Raw genomic sequence first — 14901 nt, forward strand, 5'->3', positions numbered from 1 at the left:
TCTCAACATTATTCATAATTGCCAAAAGATGAAAACAATATAAGTGTCCATTAATAGATGACTAGAAAAACAAAATATGATGTATTTTCATCCATAAGAAGGTATGAAGTTCTTATATGAGTGAAATGAGCCAAGCACAGAAAGTAAATGTATGATCTCACTTACATGAAATAATTAGGATATATCAATTCATTGAGCTAGAACCTAGAATACAGTTTACCAGGGGCCAGGGTGAGGGTAGAAAACGGGATGTTAATGCATAGGTGGTATAGACTTGCTGTTTGGGGTGGGGAAAAGTTTAGGTAATGGAAGGTGGTGATGTTAGCACAGCATTATGGATGGACCACTAACACCACTGAATTATATGTTAGAATGTGATGAAAAGGGAAATTTCAGGTTATATATATGTTACTAAAATAAAAATTAAAAAAACAGCCTAGGACTGTACAACCCAGGGAGCCCTAATATAAATGATAGGCTATGAGTAATATTATATCAATATTGTTTCATCAATTGTAACAAAGTTGCCACACTAGGACTAAGTGTTAACATTGGGGAAACTGTTTGTGTGAGGGTGATATATGGGAACTCTGTACTTTCTGCATGATTTTTTTGTAAATTAACAGAATAAAGGAGAAAATGGTGTGACCACCTGGTTATGCAGGAAAACCATCTGACCAAATTAAGTTCTACTCATGTTAATAATATAGCCTCAGTTAATTAAGAATAGAAGTTATCTTCCTCAACATGGTAGAGGGCATCTAACCAAGTCCAGCAGCTAATATCAAACTACGTGTGGAAAGGCAGAGCTTTGCCCTGAAGGAGGGGAGACGACTGGGCTGCTCCCAGGGGCTCCTCTCCTCAGCTTCACCTTGAATGTCCTTGGCAGTGCTGTGAGAAAAGAAAAAGAAGCAAAGAGCAAACAACAGCTTGTAGAGGAAGAAGAAAACTACCTTTATTTGCAGGTGGTGAACATGGAATACTCTAAAATAACTTATAAAATAACTACTAGAATTCTAAGTGAATTTAGCAGACATGCAGGATACAATGCCAATGTACAGAAATCAACTGTGGTTTATTTAGTAGCAATGAAGGCTGTGAAAAAAATCACTGCTCTCTATAATAGCACCAAATAGATGTAACAAAGAATGTGCAAGATTTGTGGATTGAAAACCACAAACGGGGAAACGGACTTTGGCCCAGTGGTTAGGGCGTCCGTCTACCACATGGGAGGTCCGCGGTTCAAACCCCGGGCCTCCTTGACCCGTGTGCAGCTGGCCCATGCACAGTGCTGATGCGCGCAAGGAGTGCCGTGCTACACAGGGGTGTCCCCCGCGTAGGGGAGCCCCACGCGCAAGGAGTGCACCCATAAGGAGAGCCACCCAGCGCAAAGGAGGGAGCAGCCTACCGAGGAATGGTGCCGCCCACACTTCCCGTGCCGCTGACGACAACAGAAGCGGATAAAGAAACAAGATGCAGCAAATGGACACAGAGAACAGTCAACCGGGGGAGGGGAGGGGAATTAAATAAATAAAAATAAATCTTTAAAAAAAAAAAAGAAAAGAAAACCACAAACGTGCTGAGAAAAGTTAAAGACGACTTAAATAAATGGGCAAACATAAACCATTGTTAAGATGTCATTTCTTTCCAAATTGAATATGTAGATCAAAGCAGTCCCAGTCAAAATTCTAGCAATATTTGTAGAAGTTAACAAGCTGAAATCCTAAAATTTAAATAGAAATGCAAAAGATTTAGTCAGCACTCTGGGAAAGAGCAGCAGCGTCGGGTAGAGTGTGCAGGGTTACATGGTGGCCCCAAGATTCCATCCCAGTCAGGTCACGCTCTCTGGCAAAGGCAAAGGGAGGGATTTGCACCTGTGGCCGCTTCCAGGACCCAAGATGGCGGGTGCCCTACAGCCCTGGCCCCACAAGGGTGCACCACGTATTGTGCAGCCCCCATCCTCCAGGGGTCAGGCCTGAGATGAGGTCCCCACAGGCTTGAAGCAATGGGCAGGAATCCAGGGCCTCAGTTACCCAGGCGTGGCTGGGCGCAGGCTGTGTAGACAACCTGCTTGCTGTTGGTGAGGTCCCTCAAGACAGGGCATCGCAGGCGTGTTAAGATGCAGGGTCAGAGCGCATCCACGGGCACCCAGGGTGCTGCACGTCCAAGGAGCTCACAATTGTGTGGGTGCCACTGTCCACAGGCCGCACTTTGTCCAGGTCAAGGACAGTGTCTGCTGAAGCGCGGCCTCGAGGCCTCGGACGGGAGCTGCTGAGCGCCCCCTGGAACTGTGGCCGGGGAAGTAAGCGCCCTTGAATTGCGTGTCCACTCCGTGTCGGCCTCTCCACTGGTGTCTTCATAGCTGATGTCTCATTGGAAGTATTGACAACCCCTGCTCCCCAGTGGGTTTGGTTGTGTACCCCAAAAAGACCCAGTGGTGTCCCAAACCCCAGTTAGGCAACCGTGACCTGAATTGGAAAGGGGTCTTTGCAGATGTGACTAGTCACGGTGGAGCCAGACTGGACAAGGGTGGCCCTGGGGCGCCGAGTCCTCGAAGCGGAGGGCAGTGGCCGTGGACCCGGGGGAGAGGCGGCCGAGCGCCAGGAGAGGCAGGGAGGCGTCTCTCCCTGGTGGAGCGTGCAGCCTCACGGCTGGTTTGTCAGCAGAGTGGCCCGCGGCGCCTGGGTTCAGAGCTTCCCGCCTCGCGTGGGAGATGACAGCGTTCTGCTGTTGACGCCGCCGCGTGCGGTGCTTTCTGCCGGCGGCCTCCGGCCACTCGCAGACGCCCTCGCCCATGCCATGATCCCCGCCCCGACTCTCTCGGTGCTGGCCGCCCGGTAAGAAAACCCGGGCCCTCGGCAGCCAGCACGCCGGCCCGTTGGCCCTGCCGCAGAGCCACGCCCCGGCCTCGTCCGCGGGGGCCTTGCTCTTTGCTGACCTCCCCGCAGCTCTCCACGCAGCACCCGGTCTCGCCCACCCATGCTCTGCCCTCTTCCCCCGTCGTCAAGATCCACGGCCGCCCCCTTTGAAAGGATGGATGTCCCGTCCGCGTGCTGACCTGCCCCCTTCTCCCAGTTTCGCAGCCCTCTCTGATCTCTCTCTCTGTTTGCTCTGCGGTCCAGCCACTCAGAAGATGGCCTGGGTGTCCTAGCTGCTGAAATCCTACAGCCCTTCCTCAGACCGCACCCAGGCCCCTACCGCGAGCCCCCGCCCCTTCCCTCGCCGCCTCTACCCACCCCGGCCCCCTGCCCCTGAGTTCTCGGAATGGGACTTTACCCCACCAACCACCCAAATTGCCAACGTGAAGGTCAAGGACAAAAAGCTAACTTTATTTTTACTATTAAGTGCTTTATGCCTTTATTTTCACTGGTAGGTCTCTAATTTCCTTAGCAAATCCCTTCGTAATGAAATCAGGCCCAAACTAAGTTCACTGTGGATTCCATCTACGTTACCACACAAATTAGTGGCATCAGAACGAATGAGGCTTTAGTTGAGGTCCCATTTTGTGAAGACTCGTGTACACGTAGATTGCTAATAGAGTCGGTGAAAACAAAACCTCGATTTCTGTTTTTAAAAAAGCAATAATCTCTATTCTAGCCCGTTTTAAGGAGATGATGTGAAAGTCAACATAATGAAGATTGAAAGTAACTAGTAAATGCGTACCTTATAAATACAGTTACCACTGGCCTCATTTCCCATTGATTTTTAGAATATTTAACATCTGGAATAGAATGAATAATCCAAGATTGTGGAAAATTAAAAACCTTGTAATTGAACTTGGAATGCATATTTTTTCCACTTATAAAGATAGATAACATCAATCTACTAGTAGGTATTTTTCTTTTTTACATCTTATAAACTCATAGTGAAAATAGTTGACCCCGAAGCAGGATAAATGTCCAGAAACCTCAATCAGGTGTTAAAACTAGATGTGCAATGTAATGTTACATGTTGCAATAATTTCTCACTGTGTTTTATGAAACAATAAACGTTCATAATATCCAGATTTTAAGGGCGAATTTTTGTTCCAAGCCAACAGTTCCAGCATGTCATAACTGATAGAGTTGGAAGAGAATTTTGGAATGCTTCTGATTATCTGCTTTGAGCTGTAACCATCAAGTGTTTATAAAAAATGACATCAAAATAATTTATTTTTAATAATAAAATGTGGAATGTGGAATGTGGAAACAAAGATTACATTATTGTAAAAAAATACAATAAAAATTGTTTCTGATTTTTATATTCCTTCTGCATTTTTTCCACTCTGCAGTATTCGTTGTTTTGAGACCTCACCCTGCAGTCTTTGGTTCCTCTCTCTGGGATAACTCCCTTTCTCAGGCAACATTGTTGACAGTCACAAAGGCATACATGGTTGTCTTTTTAAAATCTGTGCCTACAGTTCAAGCCTTGGGCCATTTATTTCTTTACTTTCTCATCATTAGTTTGAAAAAGGCAAGATAACAAATTGAGGACTCTACTGTCTTTTGATGATTATGAGGCCGAAACAAACAATTTATTCCAAGAGAAGTAGGAATCTTCCTCACACTCTGCTTCTTGGTGCAACGAAAGCCCTTGCTCGAGCTTATATAAATTAATGCATTTGCTGGAATGGGACTTTTGGACGTTTTAGAGCAGTGGTGTCAAAGCTGTTAGGGGTAGAATGGAAACTTGAGAATGTGAAGATTAATTTAAACCACATGATGGGTTCAAGGAAAAGGAACACACACTGCATTTCGCGACTACGCATTGACTTTATAGGATGGGGAATGGGGTCATTAAAAAACACCACTGAACTTCTAAACCCTCTTGAGAGGACTCAGCCCAGCACCATCAGCCCCAAAATGGAGCTAGATTCCTTTCCCTTAGCGAGAGACCAAAGCGGGAGGGGAGAACCCAGCTCTCACCACCCATGGAATGAAGCCAGAACTGTCTTTCCTCATTGGCTGGTTTGCTCGTTTGTCTTTCAATAGAGACTCCAAATTCTGTTGGGTTCTTTTAACAATGGATTGTACATTTGTTATGTTATGGATAGTTGGTGAGTCTGAAATAAAAGATTTCTTCTCCTTTCCAGTTTGTCGTCGTTGTATTCTGGATCATTTATGCCTACGACAGAGAGATGATTTACCCGAAGTTGCTTGACAACTTTATCCCAGCCTGGCTGAATCATGGAATGGTGAGTGGACTCAACCAGTGATTTCCTTTCATTTAAAAAATTCTATCAAAGAGCTAATTGCACATTTCAACTTTCCATATCATCTACCTAAATAGTTGTGAAACATTGGAAGAATGTGAGAAATCATCATCTGAGAATGATTCTGTATGCAAATTTTTAAAAAAATTCCCACATTGAATTGGGTCATTACTAAAGCTGTGTAGTAGATGGACCCTCAAACGGTAAGAGGTTTCAGAGGAGTTAGTAACACCCCCAGCTCGCTCCAGGGAGGACTTTAATTCCTCGCTGTTGAGGCGTGTGCCCTGGGAGTGCCTGAAGATTGCGTCTGTCCAGCCATCAGCAGCCCCCTCGGCCCCCACCCGTGGGCTCGGCTGGCAAGGTGCCGTTGCCCTTGGAGAGCTTTCCCTGGCCGAGCGTCAAGGCTGTGATTTGCTCCCAGGCAGGCTTCTGGGGGTGTCTTTGGCCATGGAGCTGCCAGCCTTGTCACTGCCTGCCCACCCCAGGGTGTTGGCCTGTGGCTGCTAGACTTTGCCTTCGTCTCAGTCTAATTCCCTGTGATGCTTTGGGCATGGTGTTGCCTTCGGTGGTTTCCGGTCAAGCACCTAGAATGGCTGGCATGTCGCCATACAGGGGTTTGAGGATGCATTTTGGGGTGCTTTCCTTTTCACGTCTGCAAGTGGGTGTTGTTTTGTTTCTAACTAGGAAGACTGCATTTGGTTACAGCAATTTTTAGAATGTGTCACAGGATGCTCCTGATGAAAAGGGCAACCCGTCACAGAAATTATAGGGGAAAGAGGAGTTAGAAATCATAAGTCCCAAAATAACAGCCTCCCTTCTGCCCCCAGTGTTGGTGTATTTTAAGAAAAGCAGTGTGCATTAACAAACAAATATTACTGTACTGAAGGCTGTGATCGTTTCCTAAGCCCACTCGTGGTAACTGGTGCATCTCAGGGAACTAGAAGGTTCTTTCAGTCGGATGAGAATAGCATAGGTGAAGGATTGACACGGGCCCTCTGTTCTCATTTTGTACAAAGAAGTTGGGTTTTGTCAGTTTCATTTCACCACTCAGCAGCCAGATGTGCTCACTCTGTCCTTCCCCAGCTTTTCCCTTGGTTTGGAGGTGAAAAGCCCTCCCACAGCCCAGGCACTTGCCATCTGCCCAAATGCCCTCCGCATTCCTAACTGGCCACCCCTGCTCCTCTGTAAGAGCTGACCCCATCGCACCTGCTGTGAGCGGCCTTTCGTGACTCGCCCGGCAGAGTCAGCGGGGCCATTATTTGAGCTTGCACAGCACCTGTTCTGAGTCTTTATTACACATCTGCATCCCCCACACGAATGTTAAATTCCTGGTGCAAATATGTGTCATTGAATTCTTTGCCAGCTTGATTGTCATTTTTAAATGTTTCTGCAAGTGATTCCTGGCTGCCCAGGCCTGCCTGCCATCCCCTGCTCGGATCTTTGTCCCTTCAAGGGCGAAAGGGCTGTGGTCTTATATGTGATGTGAGATCCGTTGTTTGACGGCCTCAGTGTCATTTCTGGGAACTTAGGGCCCCGAGCCCCAGATCAGTAATGAGGCTTGTACGTACATGACGACATTGCGTCCAGGAGCACCAGCGCGTCCGTCTTGAATGGGCAGCATCCACCTGCACAGCACAAGAGCAGTGGGAAAGCAGAACGAAGGAAACTCACCGGAGCTGAAACCACAGGGCTCGATTTTGTGGACACCACCGTGGCGGAAATTAGACGTGGGTGCTACTCGAGGAAACGGCTTGTCTCTTTTCTCCTGTCTACCTCTCTTCTCTCAGCAAACCATCCTATAATTTCTTTGAGTAAGAGGAGAGAAAATGGGTAAAGAGATGTGTTAGAACAGTAAAAGAGCCTTGCTTATGTAACTGCTAGGTCACCTCCAACCTTCATGAAAATAGCCATGAAAGAAAAGTGAATTTTAATTCATTACAATAATTATATACAATTACGTAATAATATACTGTGGCACATTTAAATGAAGTCATTTCAATATCCAAAATCAGCAATCATTCCCTCTTGCAAGGGCCCCTGGGTTGTTTATCTTTGCCTCTCCATCAACCCCAGCGACAGGCAGCCACGGGGCGCTTGGTCGGTGTTGCGTCGAGAAGGACCTCCGTGCGTTTGCTCGTGAACTTGGAAGAATGTTGCATTTATGTTTCTCTCTGTCTATGACCGTCTATCCTCAGTCCATGAATGACCAAACCAAAGGTGATGTTAGCAAACAAATCCGTTTCCACGCGGTAGGGAGAATGAGGTTGATCAGGTCCCTGGAGGGGCTGATCCGGCTACTCTGGCAGCATTTATTGAAAACCTGGATGTGAAGAACACCCTGCTAGACACCCAGGGCTCCAGGATGAGAAAAACGCACGCAATCTGCAAGGATGGGAATGGGGCGTGTGGGATGCAGGGCGGTGAGTGGGAGAGCAGCTCCCACGCCAGCACAGGAGTCCCCAAAGGCTATTTTCACTTTGGCAAGGAGAAGCACAACTGTTACTCTGCCCCTCTCTCTTAGTTAAGAAAATAGAACCCTGAGCCCTTCTCCTCTGCAGATTATAATTTCAAGGCCCTGACAATGGAGTAAATATACATTAAAAGCAATAAATAAGTAAATAAATAAATATTTAAACTCCAGAAGGGTGGCAGGCTCTCAGCGGTGCTGTTAAAAGACTTGCCAACAACGAGCCAGTGTCTCTGCTTATTGAAAGAACGAATTAAGGTTCATAAAGTGCTTTGAGAATGCAAAGCACTGAAGGAGGTTAAGATATCATTACTGTCAGCACAGATCTTTAAAGAGACGTGTCCTCGATTCCCTTTGAGGCGCAGCAGGAGGTTTTCATGCCCCATATAATTTACAAGGAGGGGGAAAAATGAACCCCACCGCTGTGCATGCTTCATTTGTCAGTTCTGTGACACTGAGCCTCAAGAGGCCCTTAATTTAGGCAGCTATTCATTCTGTTCGATATTATTTTGACATTTGGTAGTGGCTGAACTTTTTGTACATCTGTCTTTCCAAGAAGAAAAGGCGTTAAATGCCACTTGGGTGATCACTGGCTTTGCGGGAGCTCAGCTTGGAAGTGCTTCCCTTGTAGATCAGATGACTTCTGGGAAGTCTCCCGTTCTGGGACACGCAGATTGTGCATTTCATCGTTCGTGGCGTCCGTGCCACCCTGATCTTGGAATTTTCATAAAATAAGCTGTTGGTAGAGAGAAGATCATTGTAAATGTTTCATACAAAAAAAAAACCAAAAAACCCACAAAAACGAGGCTTTCTCAAATTTTCCCTACATATTCAAAAGTAAATCCAAGCTCTCTGGTAAATTTCAAAAATAAAAGGAAGAAACTGGGGCATAGATCAGAAATATCCTGGGAAACTCTTTCTAGGATTCCCAAATGAGCGCCCAAAGAAAAAAAGAAAACAAAACAAATGAGACCCAAAGGGTCAGGGAGGGAAGGACGAGTTGCCTGTGTGGCCAGGACTTTCAGAACCCCTGCCTCTATCCTGCAGGGCAAGCGCTTTCCATTTCAAGGCCGACTTACCGTGGTGCCTTCCTCTCTGAATTTTCATTGTGATCATTAGTGCGACTGAGTCCAACTCTCCTGCGTAGATTTTGCCGATCTAAGGTTTGACAGGAAATTTGATTATTCTGCCCATTGAAGTCAGTCGTAAATTTTATATCACAGAAAATGCATTCTTCAAACTGATGTCTGAGCTCTTCCTCTCCCTCACCAGGCTGCCCCCTTCCCTCCCCCTCCTCCTCCACCCCCTTGTCACCCCGCTCCCCTCAAGTCCCCTTTTCCTCTCCAGCTCTCTCTCTCCATCTCACAAAATTGTTCCCAATTTTCTCAAACATCAGCTTAAAAAAATACATTTTCTGTGATTTGCGACATATATTTCTGGTTGAAAGAGCCAATGAAAAAATGAAATCGGCAAAGGGTGAAATTTAATGCGCAAAGAAGGAGCCAGTACAAGGGGAATGGTGGGAAAATACACTCTTGGGTAAAGAAGGTGCAGTGGCCACGTGATGCCACCCCCCTTTTCTTCTGCCGGATGTCCCCAGTTGCGCCTGGGGTTTTGGGGATTCATTTGTCCTTGGGTGATAGCTGACATGGGACTTGGCATATCCCTGGCACCCACTAAGCATCTGATGAACAAATGGTCATTGGTCAGTCAACTGAGCCACCTCCCAGTGCCCCCGCCTCTTCCTGGAATGCTCTCCCCCGACATCTGCTTGGCTCCCTCCTCCACCTCCTCCGCGGCTAGCTCAGCCTCCCTTTTCAGGAGGGCCTACCAGGACCCCGGCCCCAGCACCCCTGAGTCCCCTGGGGCCCTTAGCACCCGCAGTCCAGGACATGCCCTGCTCCTCCATTAGGTTTCTGGTGGCCAGGCCAGCTTCCTGTCCTGAAATACAGATTCCATTCGGGCAGGGATCCTGGAGTGTCTTAGGTACCAATTCACCCCAACACCTGAAACAAAGCATCCGCAGTTAGACAATCCGCATCTGTGGAAGGCATGAATTCACCTGTCAGTATTTTAAGTCCACATTTTCTCTTGTTCTCTTTTTTTGCCCACTCTTCCTTTTTTCCCTCAATAGTAGTGCAGAGAATGCACCCCCAAACCCTATTCCCTTGTACTTATCGTCACCCTCCACTCAGCTGTACCGCCACAGGAGGCTGCAGTAGGCGCACAGTGGGTGCCCCTGGGGTGGGGGGTGCTGCCTGTCACAGGACCCAGGGCTGCTACTGCCCAGAGGCCGAACTGATGCCCAGAAGTCCCAGAGCCCTTGGAGCACCCCCGGGCTGAAGGCCAGGCAAATAACGGCCCGGGTCAGGTTTATCGGAAAGCTCGTCTATATATTGATTGTTTCATCTAGGTATCAGTTATTTTGTTCCACGGTAATAGTCAGACAATGGCTTTTTAAGCAATTTCCTGCCATCACAAATCCCTTTTGAGAAATCATTTTCCGTGTTTAGAACTCAAGGCTGATACTTGCCTCTGCCGTTTGTCTTGCTACAACTAAAAGATGGGCCCTGGGAGGCGTTATGCTACTGAACGAAGACAGCCACAAAAGACCACGAGCGATAGGACTCCATCTACATGAAACAACGCGAGTAGAGAGAACCAGAACCACGGAGACAGGAGCCGGTTCATGAGGGGTGAGCGCTCGAGAGTAAGGGGCTTCTCTGTGAGGTGATGACAGTATTCTAACGTCGGCTGCGGTGATGGGTGTCTGTATCTGCAAGGGAACCAAAAACCGTTGGAGTGTGCTCTTTAAATGGGTGCATTTCATGGTGTCTGAATTAAATCTCAATAAAGCTGTGAGAAATAAAAGAGGGGCAGACCCAGCCGGGGCGCGGGTTCAGCAGAAGGTCTTTAACGTACGCTCAAATATTTCGGGGCCAGCAAAACCCAAAGCGGCTCACAAGTGCTTTGCCCCTAATCCCTAAATCCGTCGGTGTCTCCCCGTCCTCCGTCTTCCGTCGGCTTGCTCGTCGCTCTCGAGATGGTTTTTGGGGGGCAGGCGGGTAGACAGCGGCCCTGGCCCTCGGCCGCCTCCTCCACCCCAGGCAGGCACATCGTGTGGCAGCGCAGACGGTGCCCGGGCAGAATTCCACGCCCGTGTCCTTTCCAAGCCTCTTCACTGAAGCTCTAACCTCAGCAAGCGTGGCGAGAGCTGCTGGGGAAAGTGCAGTGAAGAGGCTGCGCTCGCGCTGCTAGAGCTGCGCCATGCCAGCCCTCGGGCCTGGGAGGTGACCCTGAAGGTCATGCACGGGCCGCACCTTCCCAGGAGGTGAGGTCCCCTGAGAAGCCGAGCCCTCCTGTCCTGGGGTCCCCTGCCCGGTCCCCCCCCCCCCGAGCCCTCTCCGCCAGCCTCGCCGCTTCCACCCGCAGCCTCTGCCCACAGCTGCAGCCTCTCGTGCTCTGGCCACCCTGTCCGCACCTCTTGGCCCACGCCCCTCTGGGCAGGACGCTGCAGGAACCCCGGGGCGGGCCAACCCTGGGCCCTGCTGGCCCCCAGGAGCTCATCGCGGCCCCGTCTGTGCCGCCCCGTGGGCTGGCCATGCTGCCACTCCCGCCCCCAGCAGCCCCCTGGAGAACGGAGGAGCCCGCGGGCCTGCTCATGACCCCCGGCCCGGGTTCACCCCTGCCCTGCCCCTGGTCGCCTTGCCCGGCTCCCACCTATTGGCTCGTTCCCCCCCGCCAAGGGCTGAGAGGCCCCCTACGGCACCTGCTCCTTTTGCCTTTACCTGGCACGGCCCCGGCTCTCGGAGCATGCCCAGGAGAGGTTTCCGGAGGCTGCACGCGTGGCCCTCGCTGCCACGCTCGACCCTGCCGCGGCGTGTCGGCTTCCCACGCCGCAGTGCCGAGTCCACACGAGCCGCTCCCTGCCCCTCCCGAGCAGCGCTTCCGTCACTTCGGCGGGAGCGGTCATCACTCTGCCCGGTAAAACGCCTGCGTCTTTCTCCAACCAGGGTGCAGCTAAGCCAAGACCCCGGGCTCTGGTCATTTGCGCCCCGTCGGCCGCAGGTGCCTTCCTGCTGAAGTCCGTCCTGTAGCCTCAGCGCAGTGCAGGAACGGGGGCCCTGGGGGCTCGGACCGGGGCTGGGGGGAGGTGGGCTCTGGCGTGACACGAGGGCCCGGGTCTGTGCCGTCGCATCGAAGCTGCTTCGGAGCCCACACCGGGGAACGTCGGTGACCAGACGGGCCCGGCCGGGCAGCGCGTCCCACCCGCCCTGTCGCGTGCTGGGGGACGGGGCATCCCTGAGGTCGTGGCAGGTGCGTGGCGGGGACGGGGAAGGGGTGCTGCAGGAGGAGCCGCCAGGCCACGCGCGTGCCCGGGACGGCGGCGTGGGAGCTGCGAGCCAGGTCTGCGGAGCCGAGAGCGAGCCCTGCGGCCATGCCGAGCCGGGGAGCAGGGCGGGGGCCGACGGCAGACGGGGGCCGGGCAGCCGCAGCTCCTGGGGGACGGCGTGCTGCTCACGCCAAGGTCGGGGGAAAAGGAACTTCCCTGGGAGCCCAGAATCGGCCCTCACCCTGAAGTCGGTCCCGCTGAGGGACGGCAGGTGTGCCCCGAGGAGCTGCCCGTCCCCGGCTCGTCCCCGGCTCTGCCATGTCACGGAGGAAGACGCCCAGCCACGGAGAAGCCGCGCAGCACTGGCCAGCCCCCGGGAAGCGCGTCTGTTTTTCTGTCCACTCGAGTCTGAGCAAAGTTACCAAGTTGATCCTCAAACCACCTGGTCCTCTGGAAACCGAGCCCTGGCCAGCTCTCCGGGCCCATTTCTCCCTCTCATCAGCAAGTCAGGCTTCTCCAGCCAGGCCTCAGCTTCCAGCAGGCCCCCCACTGCCCCCAGACCTCAGGCCCCTGCAGACACCCCACTGACCCCTAGACCTCAGGCTCCTGCAGGCCCCCCAGTACCCCCCCCAGACCTCAGGACTGCCAGGCCCCCACTGACCCCCAGACCTCAGGCTCCTGCAGGCTCCCCACTACCCCCCCCCAGGCCTCAGGCTCCTGCAGGCCCCCACTGCCCCCAGACCTCAGGATTGCCAGGCCCCCCACTGCCCCCCAGACCTCTGGCTCCTACAGGCCCCCCAATGCCCCCCCCCAGGCCTCAGGACTGCCAGGCCCCCACTGCCCCCAGACCTTAGGATTTCCAGGGCCCCCCAATGGCCAGTCCATTTCCCAGCTGCCTGTCCCCTCAGGCGCCCCGCCACCCGGGACCTCCCTCTGACAGCCCCCTGCTGTACTTGCTGTTTGCTCGCAGGGCACCCTGGAACTGGCGGGTCTTTGCAGCAGGCGCGTGGCTTAGCGTCCGTGACGGCCCCCACGTGTGGCTCTGTGCCTGGCGTGTGGCGGGTCACAGAAGACGTTCTCAGAAAGAGGGAAGGAGGGAGACCCCTGAAGGAAGGCTGTGTGGTTTGCTGTGCTCGTGCCTGCTCTCCCGCCTGGGAGCGCTTTCTGGAAAGGAAGGAAGGTTGTTTTCTCTAACTGGACCGAGGCCGGCCATCTGGACCCCAGCTCTACGCTCGAGGTCACAACCCCGTGTCCTTCAGGGATCCACCAGACCCCCCTCCGCTGGCCTCCAGGTGTCCAGCCCACGTCCTCTCCAGAGGAGAACGTCCGACCCCGCGCCGCCGGCTAGCAGGGGCAGAGCTGGCATGGACAGCCGAGACCAGCTGCCCTCAGGCCCCTCTTGTGGCCTCAAGACGGGCATTTTCGTGATACGCACCACACGTGCTTGGCACACTGCGAACCTCCCTGAGTTCTGGATGATTTTCCTTTTCGTCTGTGCAAGGATGATTTTTTCTGTCGTCTTGACTGTATCTATATGCAGAGAAGGCTGCACTCAGTGGTCTACTGAGGATTTGTTTTAATCTAAGTGCAAGCATTTGTCCCAGTTGGTGGAGATGCTTGCCCTTAAGAAAACCCCTTCCAAGCTCATAAATGCATTCATTCTCGAGCTCTGGGAAATAGCTCCTCATCCCACGTGTCTGGGAGCGGCGTGCTTTGGGATGGAAAGTGTGACGCTAGCGCACAGTGCCCTGCCACCGCTGCCTCTCTTTCATGCTGAATTCTTTTCCCTGCACCAGGTTGGCCCAGAAAAGGCCGTGGCTATTGGCCATGCTTCCAAAAGACGAGACGTTCCGGCCGCCTCAGAAGGTGAAGGAAGCCAGAGGCCTCGCGAGTTGTTCTCTGCTTGATTATTCCGTGAAAACAGCCTCGCACGAGTGGCCACAGGCCAGGCAGCGTTGAGCGCTGTGTGCCCGTCTCTGAGGTCCCCGCGGGTATCCACAGCGGGGCCCAGAGCTCAGCCCGGCATCCGTGGGGTCGAGCCCAGCGCCTGCCCCCTGCCTGCCCTTTAGACAGAAAACTCCCTCAGGCTAATGATTTTAACTCGTTGTAGAATCAATAGCAAGTCAGGGACAACTTCTGTCTCAGGCTGCAGAAACCCTGAATTCAAAGATACTCCTCAAATAAAAAGTTAACAAAATACCATAAAACCATGCATAAAATGTAAGATGTTTATGCGTGGACAAAGGACTTAAACCTTCCCTACTTTTATAAGAATTTCCCCTCAGCTGCAGCTCTGGAAAAGCTTTGGTTCAACTCCGAATTTGACAGCCAGCAGTCACACATGTGGCAAATATGAACTAATCATACCACAGAAATTTTGCCGCATTCCATGGTGTCTCGCTTATTTGTTGAATCGGCAGCTATGGCAACGTGCTCCCGCCGCTGGAGGCCTCTGCACAGACGTACAGGGTGGGGAGCTTGGCTGGGGTGTGGCTGCAGTTGAAGACCCGTGCAGACCCACTTACCACCTTTTTACCTGCTTTTCACGCTGGGTCAGGAGGTGATATTTGCATGAAAGTATTAAAAAGCAGCCTTCTCCTCCAAGTTCAATGGACAATTAAAAGATTGCTTGCCTTGCTTTCACATCGCACTCCAAATTCTAAAGTTTCCTTGCCTGCTTTTGCAAAGCCCTCTGACTTCGGAGCAGCCGCTGCTCAGTGGATAGCTGGCTCCTGGCGAGGGGTTGACCCGGAGCCACGAACGCCTCGGCCCTGCTCCCCGCTCCGCACAGCACGAGTGTTTGGAAATGACCTTGAAACCGGTGTTTGCCAGGTTAATGAAATACGGGCCTTCAAGTGCCACGTCGCAGGCAACATGTCACAGCGGCGCCTCCACGCTGACACTGAGCGC

General features: G+C 51.9%; 1 protein-coding gene across 3 annotated transcripts in view; it reads left to right on the forward strand.

Annotated features, from left to right (window-relative positions):
* Positions 1–14901, forward strand: part of AIG1 (androgen induced 1) — a 256874-nt gene that overhangs the window by 112122 nt on the left and 129851 nt on the right. For 2 of the 3 annotated variants that reach the window (XM_004452026.4, XM_058307576.2), the window contains exon 3: positions 5072–5173. In XM_004452026.4, coding sequence (XP_004452083.1) covers positions 5072–5173 — 102 coding nt within the window. Of the gene's footprint in view, positions 1–5071; positions 5174–10171; positions 10556–14901 lie in introns of those variants that run through there. The other variant, XM_004452028.4, reaches the window with a different exon arrangement.

Source organism: Dasypus novemcinctus, chromosome 11, assembly GCF_030445035.2.
Source record: "Dasypus novemcinctus isolate mDasNov1 chromosome 11, mDasNov1.1.hap2, whole genome shotgun sequence".
Lineage (NCBI taxonomy): Eukaryota > Metazoa > Chordata > Mammalia > Cingulata > Dasypodidae > Dasypus > Dasypus novemcinctus.